Source organism: Lissotriton helveticus, chromosome 8 (assembly GCF_964261635.1).
Source record: "Lissotriton helveticus chromosome 8, aLisHel1.1, whole genome shotgun sequence".
Classification (NCBI taxonomy): Eukaryota; Metazoa; Chordata; class Amphibia; order Caudata; family Salamandridae; genus Lissotriton; species Lissotriton helveticus.
In genome coordinates, this window is record NC_136069.1 from 1560613576 (window position 1) to 1560639319 (window position 25744).

At 45.2% G+C, this 25744-nt stretch overlaps 1 protein-coding gene across 1 annotated transcript in view; it reads left to right on the forward strand.

Moving 5' to 3' along the window:
- PPME1 (protein phosphatase methylesterase 1) overlaps positions 1 to 25744 on the forward strand; it is a 128811-nt gene that overhangs the window by 89383 nt on the left and 13684 nt on the right. The window contains exon 11 of the mRNA XM_078658567.1: positions 6396 to 6440. Coding sequence (XP_078514693.1) covers positions 6396 to 6440 — 45 coding nt within the window. The remainder of the gene's footprint in view (positions 1 to 6395; positions 6441 to 25744) is intronic.

Consider the following 25744-nt stretch of genomic DNA (forward strand, 5'->3'; position numbering starts at 1 on the left):
CAGCAAAGCACAGCACAGCAAAGCACAGCACAACACAACACAGCACAACACAGCACAGCAAAACACAGCACAACACAGCAAAACACAGCAAAGCACAGCACAGCAAAACACAACACAGCACAGCACAGCAAAGCACAGCACAGCAAAGCACAGCACAGCAAAACACAGCACAGCACAGCAAAACACAGCACAGCAAAACACAGCACAGCACAACACAGCACAGCAAAACACAACACAACCCTCACGCCCTCACCCCTCACACACCTCATCACCCTCACACACCTCCTCACCCTCACACCCTCACCTTCACACCCCCTCACACACACCCTCACATACCCTTACCAGCACAGCAAAACACAACACAACACAGCACAGCAAAACACAACACAGCACAGTACAGCAAAACACAACACAGCACATCACAGCAAAACACAACACAGCACAGCACAGCAAAACACAACACAGCACAGCAAAACACAGCACAGCAAAACACAACACAGCAAAACACAGCACAGGACAGCACAGCACAGCAAAACACAGCACAGCACAACACAGCACAGCACAACACAGCACAGCACAACACAGCACAACACAGCACAGCAAAACACAGCACAGCACAACACAGCAAAACACAGCACAGCATAGCAACACACAGCACAGCAAAACACAGCACAGCAAAACACAGCACAGCACAGCAAAACACAGCACAGCACAGCAAAACACAGCACAGCACAGCACAGCACAGCAAAACACAGCAAAACACAGCACAGCACAGCAAAACACAGCACAGCAAAACACAGCACAGCAAAACACAGCAAGCACAGCAAAACACAGCACAGCCCAACCAAGCACAGCCCAACCAAGCACAGCCCAACCAAGCACAGCCCAACCAAGCACAGCCCAACCAAGCACAGCCCAACCAAGCACAGCCCAACCAAGCACAGCCCAACCAAGCACAGCCCAACCAAGCACAGCCCAACCAAGCACAGCACAACCAAGCACAGCACAACCAAGCACAGCACAACCAAGCATAGCGTAATAAAGCACAACAAAAAATAGCATAACAAAAAATAGCACAACACAACAAAACATAGCATAGCAAAACATAGCATAGCAAAACACAACACAACATAGCATAGCATAACAAAGCATAGCATAACAAACACAACAAAACATAGCATAGCATAACAAAACATTGCATAACAAAACACAACATAGCATAGCATAACAAAACACAACATAGCATAGCATAACAAAACACAACATAGCATAGCATAACAAAACACAACATAGCATAGGATAACAAAACAAAGCATAGGATAGCAAAACAAAACATAGCCTAACAAAACATGGCATAACAAAACATGGCATAACAAAACATGGCATAGCAAAACATATAATAGCATAGCATAACAAAGCATATCAAACACAACAAAACATAGCATAGCAAAACAAAGCATAGCATAGCAAAAGATAGCATAGCATAACAAAGCATAGCATAGCATAGCATAGCATAACAAAACATAGCATAGCATAACATAACAAAACATAGCATAGCATAGCATAACAAAACACAACATAGCATAGCATAACACAACATAGCATAGGATAGCAAAACTAAACCGAGCATAACAAAACAAAGCATAGGATAGCAAAACAAAACATAGCCTAACAAAACATGGCATAACACAACATGGCATAACAAAACATAGCATAGCAAAACATATAATAGCATAGCAAAACATAGCATATCAAACACAACAAAACATAGCATAGCAAAACAAAGCATAGCATAGCAAAACAGAGCATAGCATAACAAAGCATAACAAAGCATAGCATAACAAAACATAGCATAACAAAACATAGCATAGCAAAACAAAGCATAGCATAGCAAAACACAACACAACACAACATAGCATAACAAAGAATAGCATAACAAACACAACAAAGCATTGCATAGCATAACAAAACAAAGCATAGGATAGCAAAACAAAACATAGCATAGCATAACAAAACATAACATAACATAACAAAACATAGCATAGCATAACAAAACATATCATAGCCTAGCAAAACATAGCATACCAAACACAACAAAACATAGCATAACAAAACATAGAAAAACAAAGCATAACACACACAAGCACACACACACAACCACACACACACAACCACGCACACATAACCACAACCACACACACAACCACACACACAACTATCTATCTATCTCCCTCACTCTATCTGTCTATCGATCTATCGCCCTCACTCTATCTGTCTATCTATCGGCCTCACTCTATCTAATCGCCCTCACTCTATCTATCTATCGCCTTCACTCTATCTTATCGCCCTCACTCTATCACCCTCACGCTATCTATCGCCCTCACGCTATCTATCGCCCTCACTCTATCTATCGCCCTCACGCTATCTATCGCCCTCACTCTATCTATCGCCCTCACTCTATCTATCTATCGCCCTAACTCTATCTATCTATCTATCGCCCTCACTCTATCTATCTATCAATCTATCTATCGCCCTCACTCTATCTATCTATCGCCCTCACGCTATCTATCTATCGCCCTCACTCTATCTAATCGCCCTCACTCTATCTATCTATCGCCTTCACTCTATCTTATCGCCCTCACTCTATCACCCTCACGCTATCTATCGCCCTCACGCTATCTATCTATCGCCCTCACTCTATCTATCGCCCTCACTCTATCTATCTTTCTATCGATCTATCGCCCTCATTCTATCTACTTATTTAGATACTGATCGCCATCACTCTATCTATCTGTCTAGCTATCCATCGCCCTCACTCCTATCTATCTATCTTCCTATCTATCTCGCTCACTCAATCTCTCTATCGCCCTCCCTCTATCTATCTATCCCACTCACTCTATCTATCTATCCCACTCACTCTATCTATCGCATCACCACAGCATCACTAAGGGGCACAACAACATCACTATGCGCTACCACAACAACATCACTATGCGCTACCACAGGATCATTGAATGCCACAGCATCACTAGTCGCCACCACAACATCTCTCAGCCCCACCACAGCATCAATCTGTGCAACCATTTACCAACAACTGGGTCAAATATGATCTCTCAATGTTTCAAGCTTTATTACAAATGTCACAAAAAGAGGTTAGTATTTCACTTCTGTTCTTGGATTTTCGTCACAATAAAATACACTGAACATATTCTTCAGAAAAGTTATTTACAAAAGTTTAAGCTATTGCCATTATAAATTACAATAACTTTTATTTAAGTATTAATTATTAAAAAAATTCAAAGCCATTGTTATTTGTAATATCAATACATCTAAGTCACGTGAATACAACACATATTGCATTACAAATGCTATAGGTGTCACAAGTTATAACTATTGGCATTGTAAATGACAAAGCTATTATTTTTGCTATTTTCAAAACCAACACATATATAACAAATGTGTCATTTACAATACCAATAGCTCAAACTTTCCTAATGCGAGACCTTATGCATTGCAAATGCTTGTTGTACAATAAACGTTGACCAGATAACATGTGTTATTTGTCTCCTGAGAATAGATTTAATTACCATTAGCTTTTGGCGAAGGATAGATGAATTTCATACGTCTTAATATATGAAACCATAGATTTTTAAGAGGATATACTTGATTTTATACATCACTGCATGTATGGGGTTTTTAAGTAGCATAAAGAGTATCTAACAGGATAACAGAAAAAAATACAGATGAATCCCGATAATAATTCCAGGGAGGGTATGGAACTTGTATATGTAACTGGTTGGTGCAGATGGATATAGCACTATTGTTCCAAATCCTGGCTGCATTGATGGATAAGCCCAGGTTCCTGGTTTTAGCATTTTTGCATTCTTCTACCCCCACTTTGGTGGCCTGTTAGCTGTGGGTGTGTCGAGAGCTACCAGAGATAGTGAACGCGTGGGAAAGGTTAGTGTCAAACATGGAGCATAGGTTGACGGTTGTGGGTTGAATAAATCCAAATTCATGTTGTCGAGCTAGATTTGAACTAATTGTTGTTGTTGAACAAGTTGAATTTGTTTTTGGTCAGTTTGAGTTTGAGGTAGGTGCTGTACATCTAGTACTGGTTGAAGTGTTGGCAGTGCTTAAAGTACTAGATGTCCGAGGATTGAGAATTTGTGGTGTTAGTGTATTATGATTTTTGATGCTGAGAGGTTAAATATTATGGGAGATCTGCTGTTCGTGTGGACATACTGTTTTCTGTTGGATATTTTGGAGGATAACCAACGGCAGATGTCTGTATTTGCACATTGTTGGTGAATCCGCTTTGGGGGTACAGGGTATGGCTTGCAGGTTCAAAGCCTCATGAGCCTTGGTTATCTTTATCCATAGTCAGGCGAGCACCCTTGGCTAATTTTAGGGTGGCTGTTTTGGTCCCGCCACATTATCTGATGACAGCTTGGTAGTGAGGAGATGGTGAGTATTGATGTGAACTTGCAGTTGTGCATAAACTGCTTTTTCAGTGATTTTGCAGAATTGCCAGTCATTAGATTGATGATGGCCGATTCTTAGGGTCTTGGCTGTGTTTTTTCAGTTTTGATATATCTTGAGGGCAGAAACCTAAATATTGGTCACACTTAAGTATTGCTTTAGGGGAGTCTGCCATACAGAGGGAAAGCAGAAGGGGCAAAAACACATACCTGTTTAAAGCGGTTTTCTTTTATGGTTTTCCCTACTAGAATCTGATCAAACGCTGAACTAGAATATTACTACTACTTACCATAATGTTTTTAGTTTTGTCCTCATAACTGCATTTCTAGAGTAATCTTCATGCTTGTGCATAATATACAAAAGCCACAAGGGTGTGTTAGTATCAACTGCTTTTCTTTGATGCCCAGCTTTCAAGTGTTGTAACAAGCATTTAGCTAATAATTTGCCACAGGCCGTGCTATTAATAAATAGCTACTAGGGTGGGTGGGTTCTAAGACCTTTTTATAAATATGAATAATTAGACCCCTTGCCTGGAAGGAGGACTTGTCCACTTTACAATATAGTCTGAAAACAATTTGTAGAAGATATGTACTCTTAAGTGCAGGGAAACTGGTAGACCATGATTGTTATCCCATAAGATCCTTCAGCCTTTGATAGTTTAACCTGGATTGCATTTTTAATTTCATGTACTGGTACATTCCAAGTAAAATTGTTATTTGAAAACTAGACAGTTATTCAGTGCAGAGTAGAATTCTAGAATCCTTGAAATTATATGTAGAAAAATGAGACCACTGTTGTGATTAACTGACCGGTACAGAATATTTTATAGATGCAGGTCAAGGTAACTGTGCTACAACTCGCGAAAAAATATACTGTTATTTGATATAGTCAGTCTGTATTGCCAATTTCTCAATGTCATTAATTCATCAACATTAATATTTTCAATTATATAATTTGGTTTCTCCATTAGAACAGTTCTTGCATTCCCAATAATTTCTCTTTGTTAAAACTTTAATGCAAGTGTATTTGTAACATTTTCTTTTAACAAATGTATTCAGTGTCTGTATTCGCTAAGTAGTTAACAAAAACAGGGTAAATTAACTTAAGTTGTGGCTGTAAAGTTCGCCCAACTGGTTTGACATGTGTGATAACTAATGCTTGGATAATGCCAGCTGTATTATTAATGGCTTAATCACTTCAGTATTAAAAACTTGATCTACTAATTCCTAGCTGCCGAAGGGTGATCTATAGCTGCCTTTTTAGCCTAAGGTACCATATAGGAAGGCTCACCTGATCCCAGTGTGGTCTGTAATTGAGTTACGCCAAGTCGCAGTGCTCTTTGGAAAAACATTTATATATGCTTCAGCTGATGTAAAATTAATTGATTAATTTATTTATAACCAAGCCAGTTGGGTACCATAAGGGTAACTATGGTTTAAACTTTTAAAGTTGTTCCTTCCTAGTAGCCATGACTTTGTAGCCAAACTAATGAATGAGATCGGGATGTTGTGGTTATCCTGGGAACCTAAAACATTAAATGCACGAAGATGCCGATCCCACACTATCATTAAACTTATCGCTTCTTGCCTACCTTTTTTTTTTTTTTTACGGCCTGAACAGTAGAAGAAAGTGGCAATTCAAGGCGGAATGAATTCCATTGCGTTTCCCCCAAAAAGTATCTCAGTCTTTTCAAAAAGCAGTCAAAGGTAAAATGTATTACACTGCTGCCCAGTCTGAGTGGGATGATCCACGTGATGACATCGTTATTCTGTTTCGAGATTCCGTGTTAGGTTAGTGTAACTGTTCTTCAGAGGAGCCTGCATTGTTGTTAAACTGGATCATAATTTATACATGTCTTACATAATTGTCCTGGCAGTTCTAACATTTGATTGGGTCTTCTTCTTTTCTTATAGGTGTCGATCGACTAGATAAAGACCTGACAATTGGCCAAATGCAAGGTATGCCTCTTTCATTGTTCGATTACTCGCTGCTCCGTTCTTCTTTTTGCTGCTCTTCCTTAAGTTCAGACTTTCACTTTGAAACAAATCTAAGCTAATGCTGCAGAGCATATTTACACTGCTTGCGTTCCAGACCATACCCTTCTGGTTTAATTTGAATGTTTGTTTTGACTGTATTTGACAATTTAATTGAGCCACATGCAAAACCAAAATAAAACCACACTCAAAACCTCCAAATAAGGACTTTAACTGGATGATTTTTATCGAATTGTTGTTTCCTAGTCTCGAAGGTAGCCTTACCTTTAAATTTAGCTTTCTACCTGGACCTGAACCTTTAGAACGTTACCTAATGTCATGAGTGGCATTGAGTTCCATCTAATGCTATGGAATATATAGGGCTATGGTTAAGGATCATGGTAATCTATTAGCTGTTACTCTGGAGAGTGATGCCTCCGTCTGCATGGCATAGGGTACTTCTAATAAAAAATGTGATGGAGACGAGAGCACACAGGCAGGATGTGTTTGACCAACAGAGCCTCTTATGGTTTCTGTGTGCACCACTGCCAATATCCTTTCCCCCCCAGACATTTTGGTGGGTTTCCATCAGGAACCTGCTCAACATCTTATGAATATGAAAGGTGAGAGGGAAGCTAAGGCTGATATGGTGCACCTGAGAACTTGGAGAAGATGTCTCAGAGGCATGCTGATCGCAGAGAGGACAAGGGTGCACACGCTGGAGATGGGCATCTCACACCATACTCTTGCCTGTACAAACCCTTCTCATGCAAGTTTACTTGTACTACCCTCCTCCATGCCCGTTGCACCTCACTTCTCTTTTAGAAATTCTTCCAGTTGCCATCTTCCTTCTTGTCAGTGATGTTAACTTCCACATAGCAATCACTTCCCTGTACCTCCCACCTGGCTCTTGTCTGCGCACTTGTGCGAAACTCTTGCCTTTATACCTCCCATACCATGATGTTTCCTGTACTACACATATTTCTGTACTACCCTCTTACCTCGATGTAGCCTGGCTCCTAATACCACCATCCTGTTGGCCCCATACCCTCCTGCTACTTGCTTCTTGTTTGTACCACCTCCCACATTCTGTGTTCCCCCAACTATCCAATTTGTTGGACATTCCATTCTATACAATTCTGCTATTTGTAGCACCCTCTTATTGGCTGATACAGCTTTTATGTCTTACTCTCTGTACCACCATTCCACCTATATCACTGACACCCCCCCACTCTTGTATTCCCAGCCCCGCCCCCCTCCCCATGTGTATTTCTTGCATTATCGCTTTTGAATGTTCTTTCTTTGAATCATAGTTTTTGGTTCCACCTATTGTAGCCCTTTGGGGGCAGTTTGTACTCAACTGAACTATATTATTAGGAGTTTAACCTACAGGTTTCACCTGGATCTTTGCAACAAATGCATGACCTCACTAAGCTTTCTTAGTCCTAATCTAACTTGGGACTTGCAGATAACTATCTATACCCTGTAGCAGGCACATTAACCACCCAAGACGTTTTACCAGTATTCGATTCTGGGATATCCATACCTACCTACCTCGTATCTTTCCCAGATGCTTTAGCTTTAGACTTAAAACTTTCCTGATGGGGGGGCGTGGCCAAGATGGCGGCGTGAGCAGACGCGTTGCTCGGAAGCTCCCGCCTACGGCCCGCTAAAGCACCAGCTTTTGGCCGTTTTAGCTGTTGTTGGCCCAAGCACCAGGGCTTTGTCTAGTTGCGGAACTTGTGGGGAACTTACCCGGTGCAGTCGAGGAGCCCAGGAGAGCATAATTCCAGCGGCGTGAGACGGGCGGCTAAAGGCGCGACTCACCCAAGTGGCTGCGAGGAGAGGCCCAGAGTTGCCCAAGCGATGGAGAGGCTGGCCCAACTGGAGCAGTGGCCAGCATCGACAGCGGAACTGAAGAGGTACACCGGCTGCAGTCCTGTAGTGAAGTGAGGAAGGGACAGGTGCTCCCGTCCGCCATCTTGGGAGTGACTCCGCAGGACCCAGCCATGCACAGAAACGGTTGAGGGCCCGGCAGCGATTCTGGTGCCCTCCCGTTACGGCGCAGCTGAGAGATCGGCCAGCGACGTTGCCCACCGCCCGGAGTGGGGCACCAATAGACAGTGGGTCGGACTGCCGCCGGACTGCAGATACTGAGGCACTGAAAAGTGGAGGTGACCCAGGCCTGGGCTTGCTTCCCAGGCCCAACTTGAGGTACGCTTCCCATCGGAGGACCCCTACTTTGTTGGTAGTGGAAGAGTGGAACCCAGCCGGCAGCGATACGGGCGCAGACACGACCACCATTTTGCTGACCGTGGGGGTAAGCTGCAGCCGGTTGAAAACCCTGCGGCCTGGTCTAGGCCTCACTGCCAGGTGATTCCCTGAGTGGGGGTAGAGAGCGAACTACTTCAGCGAAGCCCACCACGAGGCCCGAAATCAAAGCCCCCGCCGGAGAAACAGGGGGGTGAACCATCCGCCGCCCACAGGGGAGCACATCAGAGCACATCAGAGGGACGCGGACTGACCGGACGCTGGTCGCGGGCCCTGTGGGCCCAGTAGAACTCTCCTGCGTCGGGATCGGCGACGGATGGGCCCCAGTTGAAGGGCGATTTGCCTCACAGGACTATACGCAGAGCTGCGGCGACGGAGGACTATCTCAGGCAAGTGCCCCCCCTTCTTTTTTCCAACGCACCTACGCGGCGGGGAGGTGCGGCGAGAGAGATCACCACCGCTGACAGTTGTGGGCCGCCCATGGACAGAGGTACTCCCGATGACACATAGCCGAGGTGTTGATCCTCATCAGCGTGATTTACGAGGGGAGGTGTCGAGCCCCCCACTGTGAAACACACAGCTGCGGCGTCATCCTGACCTACCTGCCGCTGTGCAGCGGATTGTGACAGCGCCGTGTGCTGAGGTGGCGCCAGTCACAGCGGAATCCGGCGTCCATGGAGGAAGGGAACTCCGTGCCACGGTAGGGACACCATCAGGGCACAAGCACCCAGTGTCAGGGGGACGTGACAAACCCAGCTACTGCGCTTTACAACATGTGTTGAAGAGGGATACGGCCGGGGACGCGAATTGACCCAGCCAGCTCAGGGTTTCCTCAGGACTAAGTGGGCATAAAGAGAGGAACCTGAAGCACTTATTCGCCGAAGCACAGGCCGGTCAACAGGCTACCGACATGGCGACGGGCGCTGACCGCCCCACACCCTAGCGGGACGACGGTGTGGAGCCGATCACTAAGGCATTTCTGGAATCCATGTTTGTTGCTCTGAGGGATGATATCCACACACTCAAATGGGAGTTCACTGCAGAGATTAAAGAGGTCCGCAGAGTCATGAACGGCATAGGCGAAAAAGTTGCTGAACTAGAAGACGAGAGACAGGAGGGATACAGAGATTGCGGTATTGCAACAGGAGGTTCTCAGGATTCATAACCAGCAGGTGGACCTCCAGACGCACCTCGAAGACCTAGAAAACCGCACCTGGCGCGACAACATCCGGATTCGAGGTGTGAAGATGGACGATGACATGACAGACCTTTTCAGCTACACGAGGGAGCTCTTCAATCACATTCTGGGTAGACCTCTCAAGATGGAATTACGCCTAGACCGTGCACACAGAGTGGGCCCTCCACGGGCCTCGTCTGCTCCGTTGTCGGACATCCTGGCCTGCGTTCAAGACTACCGCACCAAAGAAGATATCCTTCAAAAAGCACGCCAAATGCACCCCCTGAAGTTTCGCGACTAGACACCGGTCCTGTACCAGGACTTGTCAGCTCTCACTGTACAAAAAAGCAGAACCATCAAGCCCATTACTGCAAATCTGCGGCAACGCAACATCCCTTATAGCTGGCGCCACCCATTCCGCCTGGTGTTCCACATGGACAACAAACTGTATCAGCTGTGCTCCTTGTCAGAGGCTTGTTGATTGCTGGGTGTGGAGCCTCTGCAGAGGAGCGCGGCGAGGAAAACCCTAAAACTGACGTGGATGACTCTAAACCCTGATGGCGTCAGCAGGACCGAAGACGTCGCCCCAAAAGCCACCTCCTGCAGAAATAACGGGTCAGCAGTCAGCTCGAGAGACTGTCTCCGCGGAACTATCCAAATCCCATACGGGTTGAAAGTGTTAGTTACGAATGGTCGGCCAACAGTCTTGTTTCATGCCCTGGGCCGTAGGCGGGAGGGGGGCTTTTTGATTCTTATAGACTACTCCAAACTGCCTTCTCTCCATACACCAGCGGATGATGGACAATATGTCACCATTTTCTTTCTTCAATTGTTCTTCTTGGGACTTTTTTTTGGGGGGGGGGCGCAGTGTTCCTTGTCCACTTTCTTTTCAGAGATGGAGTAGATCCACACAACAATGATGTTCTAAGACAAATGACCGCTTCTGTAGTACCAGCAATAGCACTTTACTTAGGCCTTTAGTTTCCCTGCCACCGTGAATGCCGGTCAACACACTTAAAATACTTACTTTAAATGTGAGGGGCCTTAATAACCCGGTGAAGCTCAAAGCGGTCCTGTCGTGTCTGGAAAACGCCCAGGCTGATATCGGTGTATTGCAGCAGACACACCTCCTAACCAAAGACTGTCATCGCCTCCGATCCTGGAAATTCCCAACTCAATTATTTTCCTCAAGCCAATCTAAATCAGCCGGGGTGGCTTTCCTGGTAGCTCAGCAGTTTAAAGGGGAGGCCTTTCATAAGGAGGCCGAAATAAGGGGTAGACTACTGGCTTATAGATTTGCCTTAGGTAACTTACCATTCACCATTGGCTCCCTATACGCCCGAATGACGGCCAAGAACAATTCTTGCACTCTGCCCTTACTGAAGCAACAGCCACGACAGACCACAATATTCTCCTGGGGGGAGACTTAAACCTAGTTTTTGATAACACTATGGACAGATCCTGTCAACGCACACATCAAACAGGCGCACTCTCCACAGAGGCAGTGGCCCGTCTGCAAGACCTGGGTCTCAGACTTGTGGCGCAGTTTTCACCCCCAAAGTCGAGAATATTCTTACTACTCCAACACACACAAAACCTACGCTAGGCTAGACTACCTCTTGGCGTCCACACCCATACACGCGCTAGCGAAGGAGGTCGAGGTAGGAGTAGCCTCCCTTTCAGATCACACACCGGTAACTACCACTCTCACCCTCCCACCCATACAACAACCCTCCGGGGTATGGCGTCTCAGGGACACTCTACTACACCGCGAGGAAGTGGTTAAACGTATACAGCGCTCCATCACCGACTACCTCTCTCACCATGCTAATACTGACACAACCCTTGCAACACAATGGGTAGCTCTAAAGGCGGTCATACGGGGGAGTTGATAGCCATTTCAGCAGCAGATAATATAGAGCATAGGAGCAAGCTGGAAGAACTCACTCAACAAACTAGAGAGCTGGATCAGATGCACCAAAGGACGGGGGCCCCTCTGGTGTGGCGACCACTGAAAGCTGTACGCCAACAACTCGCAGCGCTCAACCAGGATAGGGCAGAATTTGCAGCATTGCAGCTGCGACATGCTTACTATACAGGGGGAGATTGGTGCGGGCGCCTTCTTGCCCATAAACTACGCTCGACCCGACAAACGGGGTTCAGGAGATTTGTCGAGAGGATGGTAGACGTGTCTCGGAGGATGGTGACATCGCCGAGGCGTTCCGCGATTTTTATGCCAACCTTTACGCTTGTTCCCCACTGGAGAGCTTAGATGGGGCCGCCTTCCTCGACTCTCTCACCCTGCCAGCTCTGACCAAAGCTCAAGCAGACCATCTTGACTTAGACATCCAAACAGAAGAGGTCATTGCTCGCCTCAAACCGGCAAAAGTCCCCGGGCCGAACGGCTTCTCGTCTGTTTTTTGTAAGACTTTCTGTACCTTGATTGCACCTCTCCTCACTCAGCTTTTTAACTCTTTCGCCGTACCCAGAGCGATTCCAGGAGACCTCCTGGAAGCCTCCGTTGCGGTGGTCCCCAAACCAGGGAAAGACAAGACCAGATGCCGAGTGTATCGACCTATCTCCCTTCTTAATGTGGATCTCAAATGTATACGGGGATCCTAGCTGCCCGCCTTGCACCCCATATGCCTGGCCTTATAAACCCGGATCAAACAGGCTTCATCCCTGAACGGCAAACTTCTGACAATAGGAAACGTGCCCTACACCTCATTGAGAAAGCCACGCGTACACAGGGAGGATATATGATGCTCGCTATCGACGCCGAAAAGTCTTTCGAAAGAGTCCACTGGCCCTATTTAGAGCAGGTTCAGGAACGAGTGGGGATAGGAGAGACATTTTGCACATACATCCTGAATTGTCATAAGTTTCCGACAGCTACAGTCCGGGTGAACAGTCATAAATCCTCCCGGTTCAAATCCAGCGATAACCGGGATTAAATTTGGCGGCTATATCCATACGATCAGTCTATTTGCTGATGCTGTTCTGATATCATTATCTAACCCTAGTCGAGCGCTACCAGCGTGCCTAGCAGACTTAGAAACCTTTGCACAAGTTGCAGGATTTAAGGTGAATGTGGAGAAGTCTTTAGCCCTGGATCTCTCCCTGACACGACCCACCCGTGAATGTCTCCAGGGCCTGCTCCCCATCCAATGGACGACGGACACGATCCCATACTTGGGGATTCAATTGGCTTCCACTCTCCCGAAAGTAGTTGCCACCAACTACACACACCTACGACAGGAGATCCGTCGAGAGCTTGGTTAGTGGAAACCCTATCCTCTAGGCAATATAGCAGCGGTCAAAATGACCATTTTACCCCAGATTCTCGATCTATTCCGTGCTATCCCTCTCCGACCGCCTCCGGGTTGGATACAGCAGACGCAATCAGATCTTGCTCAGTTCATCTGGAACGGTCGGAAGCCACGACTGAAACAAGCGCTAGCGACTCTCCCTTCAGAATGGGGTGGTCTCTGGATCCCTGATCTCCGGCTCTACATCCAGGCAGCCCAACTGTGCCATCTGGTTGAGTGGAGACGTTGGGAGTCGGAGAAGCACTGGTTGTTTCAGGACCAAGCAGTAGCTGCCAGACCCCTGCAAGAAATCCCTTTTCTCCGCAAGCGCCATAGACCCAAACCCCCCCCCCCCAATTTATATGCCTCATACATTACACGAGTCCCCTTAGAAGTATGGGACTATACCAATAGCATGACCTCACCACCTTCCCGTCTCCGCTCACCCCATTGATGGACAACCCCGACTTTGCCCCGGGTATGGACACGATAGCTTTTGCAAGGTGGAGACCCTCCGGATGCCGTTTTCTGTACCACATGTATGACACAGATGGTGTTATTCCGTTCCATCAATTTAAACAGGAATATGGGCTACCTGAAACAGAGAGACTCCGCTATCTGCAAGCACGACATTGGGCACTCCACAAGCAGGTTCGCTCGGAGGCCGATAGACGTCTTTCCACCTATGAACGGTGGCCTCTCACATCAGATAAAAAGCTAATCTCCGATTTGTACACAATGCTGCAGGTCAGATATGCTCACACCTACAATTCCGGCCGGGCGTTCTGGGAGAGGGAACTAGGCATAACACTCAGCCACAAAATATGGGAAGGGGTATACTATAGGGCCCGTCATTCAGCATATCACAAGGGGCTAACTGAAACCCTCACTAATGTAGCAATCTACTGGTATTATACACCAGAGCGTCTTCACTCAATAGATCCCACACGCGAGGCTGTGAACATGTAGGCGAGGCTGTGAACATGTAGGCGAGGCTGTGAACATGTAGGCATTTTGGTACACCTATTATGGGAGTGCGAACATATCCAGCCTTTCTGGAAACCGATGATAGACGAAGTAGATAAACACTTCATTACAGAAATCCCACGTTTTCCAGCATATGTTCTTCTGGGCCTTCCAAACCCTCTGACCTATCCATTACGATACCGTAGAGGCCGCCAGATGGCAATTGCGCTAGGTTCGGCGATACAAAATATACTCCCACACTGGCGCACTTCCCACATCCCAACCTTCACAGGCTGGCTACACCGCCTTTGGCATGTTCTCGGTATGGAGAAACGGACATTGACAACAAAAGGAGAGGGGTCCAAATATGTCGAACTGTGGCAACCCTTTTTGTCCCTCTTAGCTTCTGAGTTCCGAGAGGTCACTTGCCTCCTATACCTCCGCCTTTTGCGCCTCTCAGATACACAGCAGACAGAGAATTGATCAGGGTCAAATACAGCTTTAGGCAGGTTAGTTAGTGGACAAGGAACACGGGTGGGGTGGTGAGGGAGGATGGGGGGTGGGTGTTTTACAATGTTTTTCCCCTTCTTTTTTCAATTTTCATTGCATGTAAGGTTTTCCTGTTTCGGTATAAGCCCAATGTTCTGCTTGCGGACCTGACTGGCCTTTTCAGCCACATGCTAAGCAATGTTGATGCTATGACCGCTAAACCTGCATGATTCCACTTGTGTTTGTTGAAAATTTCAATAGAGAGATTTAAACCATAAAACTTTCCTGATTAGCTGGTGAAATGCTTGATTCAACTTTCTGTGCTGAATGGCCGTTTTTGCTCAAAGTTTTATGTTTCAAGAGGGTCTGAAAAGCAACCAGAGGGGCTGTTTCTTCGACAAAGAGACATAAAGGTTTCAGTTTCCTCCTTACCATTAAATACACATTTTGTATTAAGACCATTGCCTGACTTGAGAGGTCGATTCAAACCTGTTTTGGGCTTTGATGGAGCAGGGATAGACTTTGACCTGTGAATGGCTGCCTTTTTACATAGCCTCACCGGCAGAGGTAATTTTGTCTTTAACTTTGATTTTCACCTTGTTGTATACTGTCCTCTGTTGATTGAGTCATGCAAGTGACTTATTTTTTTCATATCTTTCTCCTACTTTGTATATTAGAGAAGGAAAACAAGAAATAAAAACATTCAGGGCGCCAAGTGCCACGTTGGGAGATTTGGCGGCACAGGGTACAGATTCAAAGTCAATGATGCATTGGTGGACTCTTTTGAATATCCCAGACTTTATGCTTTAGTCAACAGTCTGGCTTGCTGCAAGGAGGACAAACCCAAACAGTTAGCGTGCCCTGAACTGTACTTTAGAAAAAGCATATTAAGCAGAAAGAGTTCTGTTCCATCCCATTTAGCAAAACTAAAACGTGAAGATCCAGTCTGCGAATGATTTCTAAATAGGGCCTCTTCAGTCACAGCTGGCAGAGTCTTAAAAAATAAAGGGGGCAGATGAAGGAAGACTTGCTTACCTTGCCCTGCCCTTCAACTTAAGTTAAACATGGCGAGGACGATAAAGGAGGCTTGTCTTTATCCATAAACTCCAAAGAAAGGTTGAAGTGAGAGTTAGTAAAAAAAAAAAAAACACCCGATCCTTAACCCCTTCGCTGCCAGGCCTTTTCCCCTCCTGTGCGAAGTCTTTTTTTGGTGATTTGGGGTAGTGCGCACTTAGACCCCTGTAACTTTTTGAACACATAAGGTATCCACGCCAAATTTGCGTCCTTTTCTTCCAACATCATGGGGATTCTAAAGGTGCCCAGGGTTTGTGGATTCCCTTGGAGGGGTCCCAGAAATTAAGCAAAATACAGTGAAATTTTAGTTTTTTCAGAAAAATGGGAAAAATGGGCTGCAAATGAAAGCCTCTGGGTTTTTCCCTGCAAATGTTATCAAAAAAGGGTTTGTGGGGCTGAAATCTCCATTTTCTCAGCTTTTAGGGAATGACAGTCTTTTGTCAGAGAACCAACATTTTTCACACAGTTTTGGCATTTTTCTGGGACATAGCCTATTTTTGCTATTTTTAGAGCGATCAACCTCCTTCCAGTTAATGGTAGAAATGAGTTTGAAAGCAATAATGGATCCTGGAAAGCTATACATTTTCGCAAAGTAGACAAAATTCTGAATTCAGAAAGGTGTCATTTGTCTAAATCCATGAAGGTTTCTTTATAGAAACTAACAGTTAAATTTTGGAATAATTGAAAATTTGTTGAAAAAAACAGCCTTTTGTCTCAACGTTTTCACCTATAACTTCTTGTAATTTTGACAGCTCTTGGAAAGCAATATACCGTTACATCCGTTAGACCTTCCTGGTTGTGGGGATATATAGGACTTGTGGTTTCACCAAGAACCCGACGAACCCAGATCCAAAAACTGAGCAGCAACTTGCAATGGTATTTTATTATTTACTGGGTATAGAGCACTTATTCTTGGAAAATGTATACATGGAAAAATCTGTATGAAAGACACCTATGTATTTCTGAATTGGGTACAAATTATAGAGTTTAGAAACAGTATATATTTGCACATTTTCAAAATTGGGAATACTCATACTAGCATGAGAATTATTGGTCATTTTTCAAAAAAAATTTTTTTACACAATGTCTTTCATTGGGAAGGGAGAAATGCATTAAAACTCAATAGGTAATAACAGTTGATTTACAAATCTGAATTACCCTAAGTCTCCCGATAAACACGGTACCGCACTTGTGTGGGTCGGCCTTGTGCCTGCGACAGGAAACGGCGCAAAATGCAATGTGGTCACACCTCAATTTTGCAGTTAAAAATTGACCCTTTTATGGCAAAGTGCCTAGCTGTAGTTTTTGCACCCTAGCTCTGCCGGCACCTAGGGAAACCTAGCAAACCTATACATTTTTGAAAACTAGACACCCAGGGAAATTCAGGATGGGGTGACTCGACTGCCTACCACCAGGTTCTGTTACCCAGAATCCCTTGCAAAGCTAAAAAATTGACAAAAAAAACGCATTTTCCTCACATTTCTGTGGTGGAAAGTTCTGGAATCTGCGTGGATCAACAAATTCCCACCCACCCAGCGTTCCCCCGTGTCTGCCGAAAAAAATGGTACCTCAATTGCCTGGGTCTGCCTAGTGTCTGCGACAGGAAACAGCGCAAAACGTAACATGTTTGCACCTCAATTTCGCAGTGAAATTGTGGCCTTTTTTGGCAAAGAGCCTACCTTTCGTTTTTGAACCCTAGCTCTGCCGGCACCTAGGGAAACCCAGCAAACCTATACATTTTTGAAAACTAGACACACAGGGGAATTCAGGATGGGGTGACTCGACTGCCTACCACCAGGTTCTGTTACCCAGAATCCCTTGCAAAGCTAAGAAATTGACAAAAAAAACGAATTTCCCTCACATTTCTGTGGTGGAAAGTTCTGGAATCTGCATGGATCAACAAATTTCCACCCACCCAGCGTTCCCCCGGGTCTCCCGAAAAAAATGGTACCTCACTTGTCTGAGTCTGCCTAGTGCCTGCGACAGGAAACCGCGCAAAACGCAACGTGGTCGCACCTCAATTTCGCAGTGAAATCGTGCCCTTTTTTGGCAAAGAGCCTACCTTTTGTTTTTGAACCCTAGCTCTGCCGGCACCTAGAGAAACCTAGCAAACCTATACATTTTTGAATACTAGACACCCAGGGTAATTCAGGATGAGGTGACTCGACTACCTACCACCAGGTTCTGTTACCCAGAATCCCTTGCAAAGCTAAATAAATGTGGAAAAAATGCATTTTCCTCACATTTCTGTGGTGGAAAGTTCCGGAATCTGCGTGGATCAACAAATTTCCACCCACCCAGCGTTCCCCCAGGTCTTCCGAAAAAAATGGTACCTCACTTGCCTGGGTCTGCCTAGTGCCTGCGACGGGAAACAGCCCAAAACGCAACGTGATCGCACCGCAATTTCGCAGTGAAAATGTGCCCTTTTTTGGCAAAGAGCCTACCTTTTGTTTTTGAACCCTAGCTCTGCCGGCACCTAGGGAAACCTAGCAAACCTATACATTTTTGACAACTAGACACCCAGGGGAATTCAGGATGGGGTGACTCGACTGCCTACCACCAGGTTCTGTTACCCAGAATCTCTTGCAAAGCTAAAAAATTGTGGGAAAAAATGCATTTTCCTCACGTTTCTGTGGTGGAAAGTTCCGGAATCTGCGTGGATCAACAAATTTCCACCCACCCAGCGTTCCCCCAGGTCTCCCGAACAAAATGGTACCTCACTTGCGTGGGTGGCTCAAGGACCCGCGACAGGCAAGGGCCCCAAACCTAAGGATGCGACATCAAAATAACCTATCACTAAACAACTGGGTTTTGCAAGGGGGTTCCCATGAGTTTTTGGCCCGGGGCTCGGCGGCCATCAAGGGAAACCTACCAGACTGTTATATCCTGATCATCTCCTTCCCTGCTGCTCAGCCTGTGTATGTGTGATGTCATTAGAATGTTACTGTGTGCATGATTTGAATGTATGGTCAGTTTGATTGAGTGGGCTGAGCAGCTGGATGCTGCTCCCGGTGGGGCCTCCTTCCTTAATCCTTATTACCTTAACTTTACCTAATTTTAACTAATAAATATCAACTTAAGAATACCAATGTCTACTGAACCTTCTTATCTTACAAATTACATTTACAACATTGCAACAATGGCGACGAGGGAGAAAGAACTACGTGTGAAGGAACTAAATTTACAATATGGAACTACAAGATATAAAGAAAACTTTTTAAATGAAGACAAGCAACGCTTTTTGATGCCCCACCGGTGTCATGTCACATCTGACAGCCTACAGAAAACATCTATAAAGGTATGTTTCAAGCGTTGGACTTGGTGGAGCTCTTTGAATTTTAAAATGGCGAATTTATTAGCAAGAACGTCAAAATTTCAAGTTATGACAAGTGTCAGAGTAAAACGGTGGAAAACTTAAATATATTTCGTGCTACGGTGTTCAGAACCAAACTTAAATGACTATCTAATTCTGTAAGGGCAAAAATGTGAACCTTTCAACAATCTAAAATGACTATTTATAATTCAAGGGCAAAGATGTGAACTTTTAAGCATTTTATTTGAAGCAGCTGCTTTCATTTTGTCTATAACATATGAAGATAATTGTGACAAATATCTGGACTATTTAAAAGTAAATTGCAGCTGTGAAACAAATGAGCGCTGTGTTCATGGAAAGATAACTGCCTTTTAATTCATTATCTGCAAGCATGTGTACACGCTGCGATTTTTGTTTCCACTCTGAGACTTCCAATTTTCTTTATAATCAGAAGTTATATTGAGCAGTGTTTAGGAAGTAATTGTCTGCCAAAGCCATCAATCTAACAAGTGCCAGCGCGCTCAACTCAACGGAGCTGTAACATTCAGTGTACTTTCTTCGTTTTCATTTGAAACTCTGACACTCACCGTCCTGTTTGGGGATGACGGTTGAGTTGTCAGTTGGTTTGCAGCCATCCTTGTCCTTTCCCTGCTTCAGCCTTTATGATGACGTCTTATGAGGGTTCCGAGGAGTTGGCGATGTGAAGCTCTCCTCGCGATCTGCTGCTGACGTCAGCCGATGAGTCACCGCTGATGAGTCACCGCCTTTGTTAAAGCGCATTTTCGCCATGAGCCATCGGGCGAAGACGTGAATGACAACGTGATGTTTGCTACGTGCTGTCGTAGTTAATCAAGCGCTTCCCGATGTGAAGGACAATGATGAGTTCTTAATGCGCTGAGGTGGTCATGGATCAAACGCTTTCATTTCTACAGCGTTTCTGTCTTAATGCTTTGCTTTTGTGATTTTCTGCCATCGTTTTCATCATCGTGTCACAGCGACTGGCACGCTATGTTGTTTTTAAACCCTGCAAGTCCCTGAGATGTTTTCATTTATATTTCAAGAGACAAGGTACTGTTTTTCTATTCAGGCCTCACAATTCACAACATCTGATATGACAACGGTGACTACTTTTATTATTTTAGTTTCTTATTTTCCATCAGTCACTTTTTATATATAAATTGATGTACATGTTGTGTTCTAAGTGATTTATGGAAATGTTATGTACTGCAATCGAGCTATTGGTTCATTTGTGTTCTGAGTGATTTACTTATTTTCTTATACTACTTGGACTGTTAAGTGCTGAAATTGATCAATTAATTTATTTATATTGTTTGCTTTAATGGTTGATTTTAAGGGTCAAGTTTACTATGCTGAGTTCTGACAAAGTTTGAATTTATTGATGTAAATGAACCACGTTTGTGCTCAATTAATTTGAGGTGTTCATTAAGTAGTTGATATTCATTGATGAACCACGTATTTAATAGTGCTCTATTTTAAAATAGAGGAGTTCACACTTTATTGCAATTAGTTATACAGAGTCTACATTTATTACTGAACTTTAAGGAGTTCAATGTTGATGTGTATTTTCTTGAACTTTGAGGAGTTCAATACTAGTGTGTATTTTGATGTATTTTGAGGAGTTCAATGCTAGTGTGTAATTTAATGTACTTTGAGGAGTTCAATGCTAGTGTGTAATTTAGATTTGTTGCGGAGCCACATAAGTGCTCATTATTGAGGCGCTCCATCTATTTAAGTATATTTTCTGATGATTACTTCTCCGATTTGGATTTTAAGATACATATTTTACGGAGCCACATACGTGCTCATGATTTGAGGTGCTCCTTTTGATTCAGATTAGATTATATGGGGTTGCAGAATCCTCAGTTCTATTTATTCAAGTTTTATCTTGCTGAACCACACAAGTGCTCTTTTCAATTAGAGGAGTTCAGTTACAGAGAGTCGTTAAGTAACCATGTACCCATGCATTAGGTGTTATGCGCTTTCTTCTTTATACTTTATTTAAATGTGTTTCGAATAGCGTGGTAACTCCTACATCCTAAATTGGTTATTCTATTGGGACGCCATCTTGTTTAGTTTATTTCCTTTTATTACTATTCGTGACAGTCTGGCCAACTGCCATGAATGGTGATATTTTGGGTTTTTCTTTGAGATGGGGGATGGTTCTATGTGATTACTCTCTGATTTTGAGCGAGAAGATATTATTCTTCTTTTCATCTTTCATGACTAATATATTACCATTTCATTATATTACTTACAGTTATTCATTTTATATGTTGACTACTCATTTCATGATACAGTTACTCATTTTCTATGTTGACTGCTCATTTCATGATATTATTTACACTTAATCATTTTCTATGTACTACTTATTCGTAATCCTGATTTTGTCACCATCAGGACATACTATAATTAGTTTCACTTTATCTCTTTTGTTTTCATTGTTTTAAAAGAGGGAGATATGTTATATCCTGATCATCTCCTTCCCTGCTGCTCAGCCTGTGTATGTGTGATGTCATTAGAATGTTACTGTGTGCATGATTTGAATGTATGGTCAGTTTGATTGAGTGGGCTGAGCAGCTGGATGCTGCTCCCGGTGGGGCCTCCTTCCTTAATCCTTATTACCTTAACTTTACCTAATTTTAACTAATAAATATCAACTTAAGAATACCAATGTCTACTGAACCTTCTTATCTTACAAATTACATTTACAACATTGCAACACAGACCCACACATTTCTGAAAAGTAGACACCCGGGGGCTTCCAAGGAGATATGGCTTGCGTGGATCCTCCAACGTTCCTTTACCCAGAATCCCTTGCAAATCTCGATTGTAGCAGAAAAAAAATCAGTTTTTTCACACTTTTTTGTGTGGGAAAGCGTGGCATCACTGGGCTCACACAAATTTCCTCCCACCCAGTGTTCACCCAGGTCTCCCGATAAAAATGGTACCTCACTTACGTGGGTAGGCATAGTGGCTGCAACAGGAAAAGGTCCAAATCGTACGGTGGAGAATTTAAAATAACCTATAGCAAAACTACCTTCTTTTTTTGGGGAGGGCACCTGAGTTTTTGGCCCGGGGGCCATCTTTGGAAACTACCAAACCCAAACAGTTCTGAAAACTAGACACCCGGGGGAGTCCTGGGAGGTATGGCATGCGTGAGTCCCCCAATGTCTTCCTACCCAGAATTCCTTGCAAACCTTAAAATTAGGTAAACAAATCACTTTTCCAAACTTTTTTGCGTGGGATCTCCGTGCCGGCAAAAATGTCCTACCACCCAGCGTTCCCCTTGTTCGCCCGAGTAAAATGATACCTCGCTTGTGTGGGTTCCCCAAAGCAGAACAGGCTAAAAATAAATTTTTAAAAATTGTAGTGTTTTGGATTGACAAATTAAGCACCTCACCTTAGTCACAGGCCTTTGGCCCACCCACACAAGTGAGGTATCATTTTACTCCCCGCCCCGCCCCCCCCCCCCCCCCCCCCCGGTCCAAATTAGGCCCAAAAAACGGCCGATCTGCCCCCAGGAGGGGGGGGGGGGGGGCAGAAAAGTCCCCAAAAAATGTTTGGCCCCTAGGAAGCGACCCTTACCCAAGGGGTCGCTTCCTTCATAAATAAAACACTATCCCTGGTGTCTAGTGGGCTTTTCTGCCCCCCCCCCCCCCCCCCGGGTCCAGATCACGCGCTAACACGGGCGATCTGCCCCCAGGGGGGGGAGAAAAGTCTATACTAAATTTTTATGCCCCTGGAAGCGACCCTTGCCCAAGGGGTCGCTTCCTTCATAAATAAAACACTATCCCTGGTGTCTAGTGGGCTTTTCTGCCCCCCCCCCCCCCCCGGGTCCAGATCACGCGCTAACACGGGCGATCTGCCCCCAGGGGGGGGAGAAAAGTCTATACTAAATTTTTATGCCCCTGGAAGCGACCCTTGCCCAAGGGGTCGCTTCCTTTGCTGATATAAATACAATCCCTGGTGTCTAGTGGGCTTTTCTGCCCCCCCCCCCCCCTGGGTCCAGATTCCCCTAAAAAACAGAAAAGGCTTTTCTGCCCCCCCCTTGGTCCAGATCATGCGCTAAGTCTATACTGAATTTTTATGCCCCTGGAAGCGACCCTTGCCCAAGGGGTCGCTTCCTTTACTAATATAAACACAATCCCTGGTGTCTAGTGGGCTTTTCTGCCCCCCCTGGGTCCAGATTCCCGTAAAAAACGGGCGATCTGCCCCCGGGGGGGGGGGGGGGCAGAAAAGTCTAAACAAAAATTACATGCCCCAGGAAGCGACCCTTACCCAAGGGGTCGCATCCTTTCATCAAAAACATAATCCCTGGTGTCCAGTTTGCTTTTCTGCCCCCCCACCCCCTGTGTCCAGATCACGCGCTAAATCGGGCGATTTGCCCCCAGGGGGGGCAGGAAAGTCTGTTTCAAATTATTAGGCCCCTGGAAGCGACCCTTGCCCAAGGGGTCGCTTCCTTTTCCAAAAAAACCATCCTTGGTGTCTAGTGGGGCATTCCTGGTGCAGGATCACGACGCTGTGCGCGATCCTGAACCAGGAATGCCCTGCATTGGGACATCTGGGGAGAGGAAACAGTGTTTCCTCCCCCCTGATGCCTCAAGGCACCGAGAAACGGCCCCCCCGCCCCACCGGAGAGCAGGAAACACACCTACCTGCTCGACGCGCTGGAAGCAAATGGCTTCCAGCGCGTCTAGCACTTCCTGATGACGTTGGCACGCGCAACAGCGCGCTGACGTCACCAGGAAGTGCGGGTGGCAGCGGAAAGTCTTACGCTGCCACCCCCACTACTGGCAACATGATCGGTGCCCCGAGAGGGAGCGCCAGCGCTCCCCCCGAGGGCTGTGATGATGACGGAGCGGTTCAGTCATCAGCACAGCCCAACCGATGCTGATGACGGAACCGCTCCGTCATCAGCATCGAAGGGGTTAAATGGGCTATAGCAGGCTATTGGAGAACTAGCGGGGGCCCCCTGATTTCAAAAGGGATGGACTATTGAGCACCAGCCAAAGCAGTGGTCTATATGTCCAGAGGCTGCCATCACAAATACAAGAGACTTTGAGCGCAGTGAAGAGAGCTTCACGCTATACCATGACTCGGCCATTAGGAGGGCGACCACATGGGAGGAGAGGCATAGCTCTAAACCCAGGGCATGGTGGCAGAAATCTGAGGTGGACAGATCAACAACCAACTGTGCTCTATCTCGGTGATCACAGTGACTGGAAGAATTTAGAGTACATGGGGAAGGGGACAAGTGTTAGTGGTGGCACAGTCATGTTTTGTACTACTCTTCTGCTGACAATTTAAAATTACAATAAAAAGAATTTGTTTTTTTAAAGTCAGGTTCTTCTGCTGCAAGGCCGGTGGGGTTGTCCAGCCTACTGGCAGGTGAGTGGCCAGAAATCACAGCTGAGGCTACCAAGGACTAGACCCCCAACTCTAAATGCGCCCCCCCCCCAATCAAGTGGAGTTAAGTCCGTGACTACCAAATCAGTGGAACTGTTTTTTGAGCACAGGACAAGAGCCTCTGGGTTTAAGGTCTCAGTTCTCTACTGTCTTGAAATAATTTAGTTTAAAATGTTTGTTGACAGAATTGCGCAATGATGTTGAGAGTGTGTAAGAGAGGGAACTAACTGATCTACACTTCCTTGGTCACCGTACCTGAGAGCCCAGCACTGTACCCATCATCAGGAGTTAATCGGTTCCCCAAAGTCAAGTCTCATTTTCAGTGACGGCATGACTTCACATAATTACTTTTGTTTGAGAAGCACTGCAATAGTGCTACATATGCTTATGTCGCCATCTACACCAACAATCCTGGTGTAGTTTCAAGTTTTTTTTATTAACTGTACAATTAATAAAAATCTTTACAGTAAAAAGAGAAAGTTCAGAACAGTAATTCTAAAAAAAAAAAACTTCTTTGCTTGTTTAAAACATGGTGTACGCCTATGCTAATTAAAAAAATGGTATATAAAAAAAACAGAATGAGAAACAAGGATACAGCTCCCACAGTCTTAGTCCCATTGATTGGCCTTTCCCAGCCATTGTATGCATTGGGACAAGTCCTTACTGTCTTCCATATGGGGGCGTGCAAGTGGCACTGTCAATGAAGCTACATGACGCGTGCACTTCAACTCTGATCATTTGCTATTGAGGTGAGCCTCCTGAGTGATGAAATACTCTCATTATGGGTTTTTAGTGCTAAACTAATTTGGTGAACGAATTTCGCTGATCTCGCTAGGAACATAGTGTTGGTGGTTGACAAACACAGGGCTGATGCACCCGAGCATGTTGTTAAGCTCCGATTGAGGCAGATCGGGCGCAGCAGTCGCCGGCGTTCATTCTTGAAATGAGGACAGCAACAGAGAAGGTGCAGCCAGGATTCCCTTTTGTACGTACATAGCCTGCAGGATATGGAGTCCCCTCTTTGGGCCCAAGCGGGGTTGAAATCTGCTATCCCGAGCGTGATCAGCCTCATGGATAGAATTTTGCTTCGCGCCTGTGTTGTGATGGCCTCGCTTAGATATGATTGTGCTTTGCCCACAGTGTATGAGTGGTTTAGGGGTTCCAAATTGGGGCTACGCCGAAGGGATTTATAATCAAGTTCAAAGGAGATTTCGTTCACTTGTTTGTTAATAGCTCTCTTCCAAACGTTCAGCGGGATGTCCTG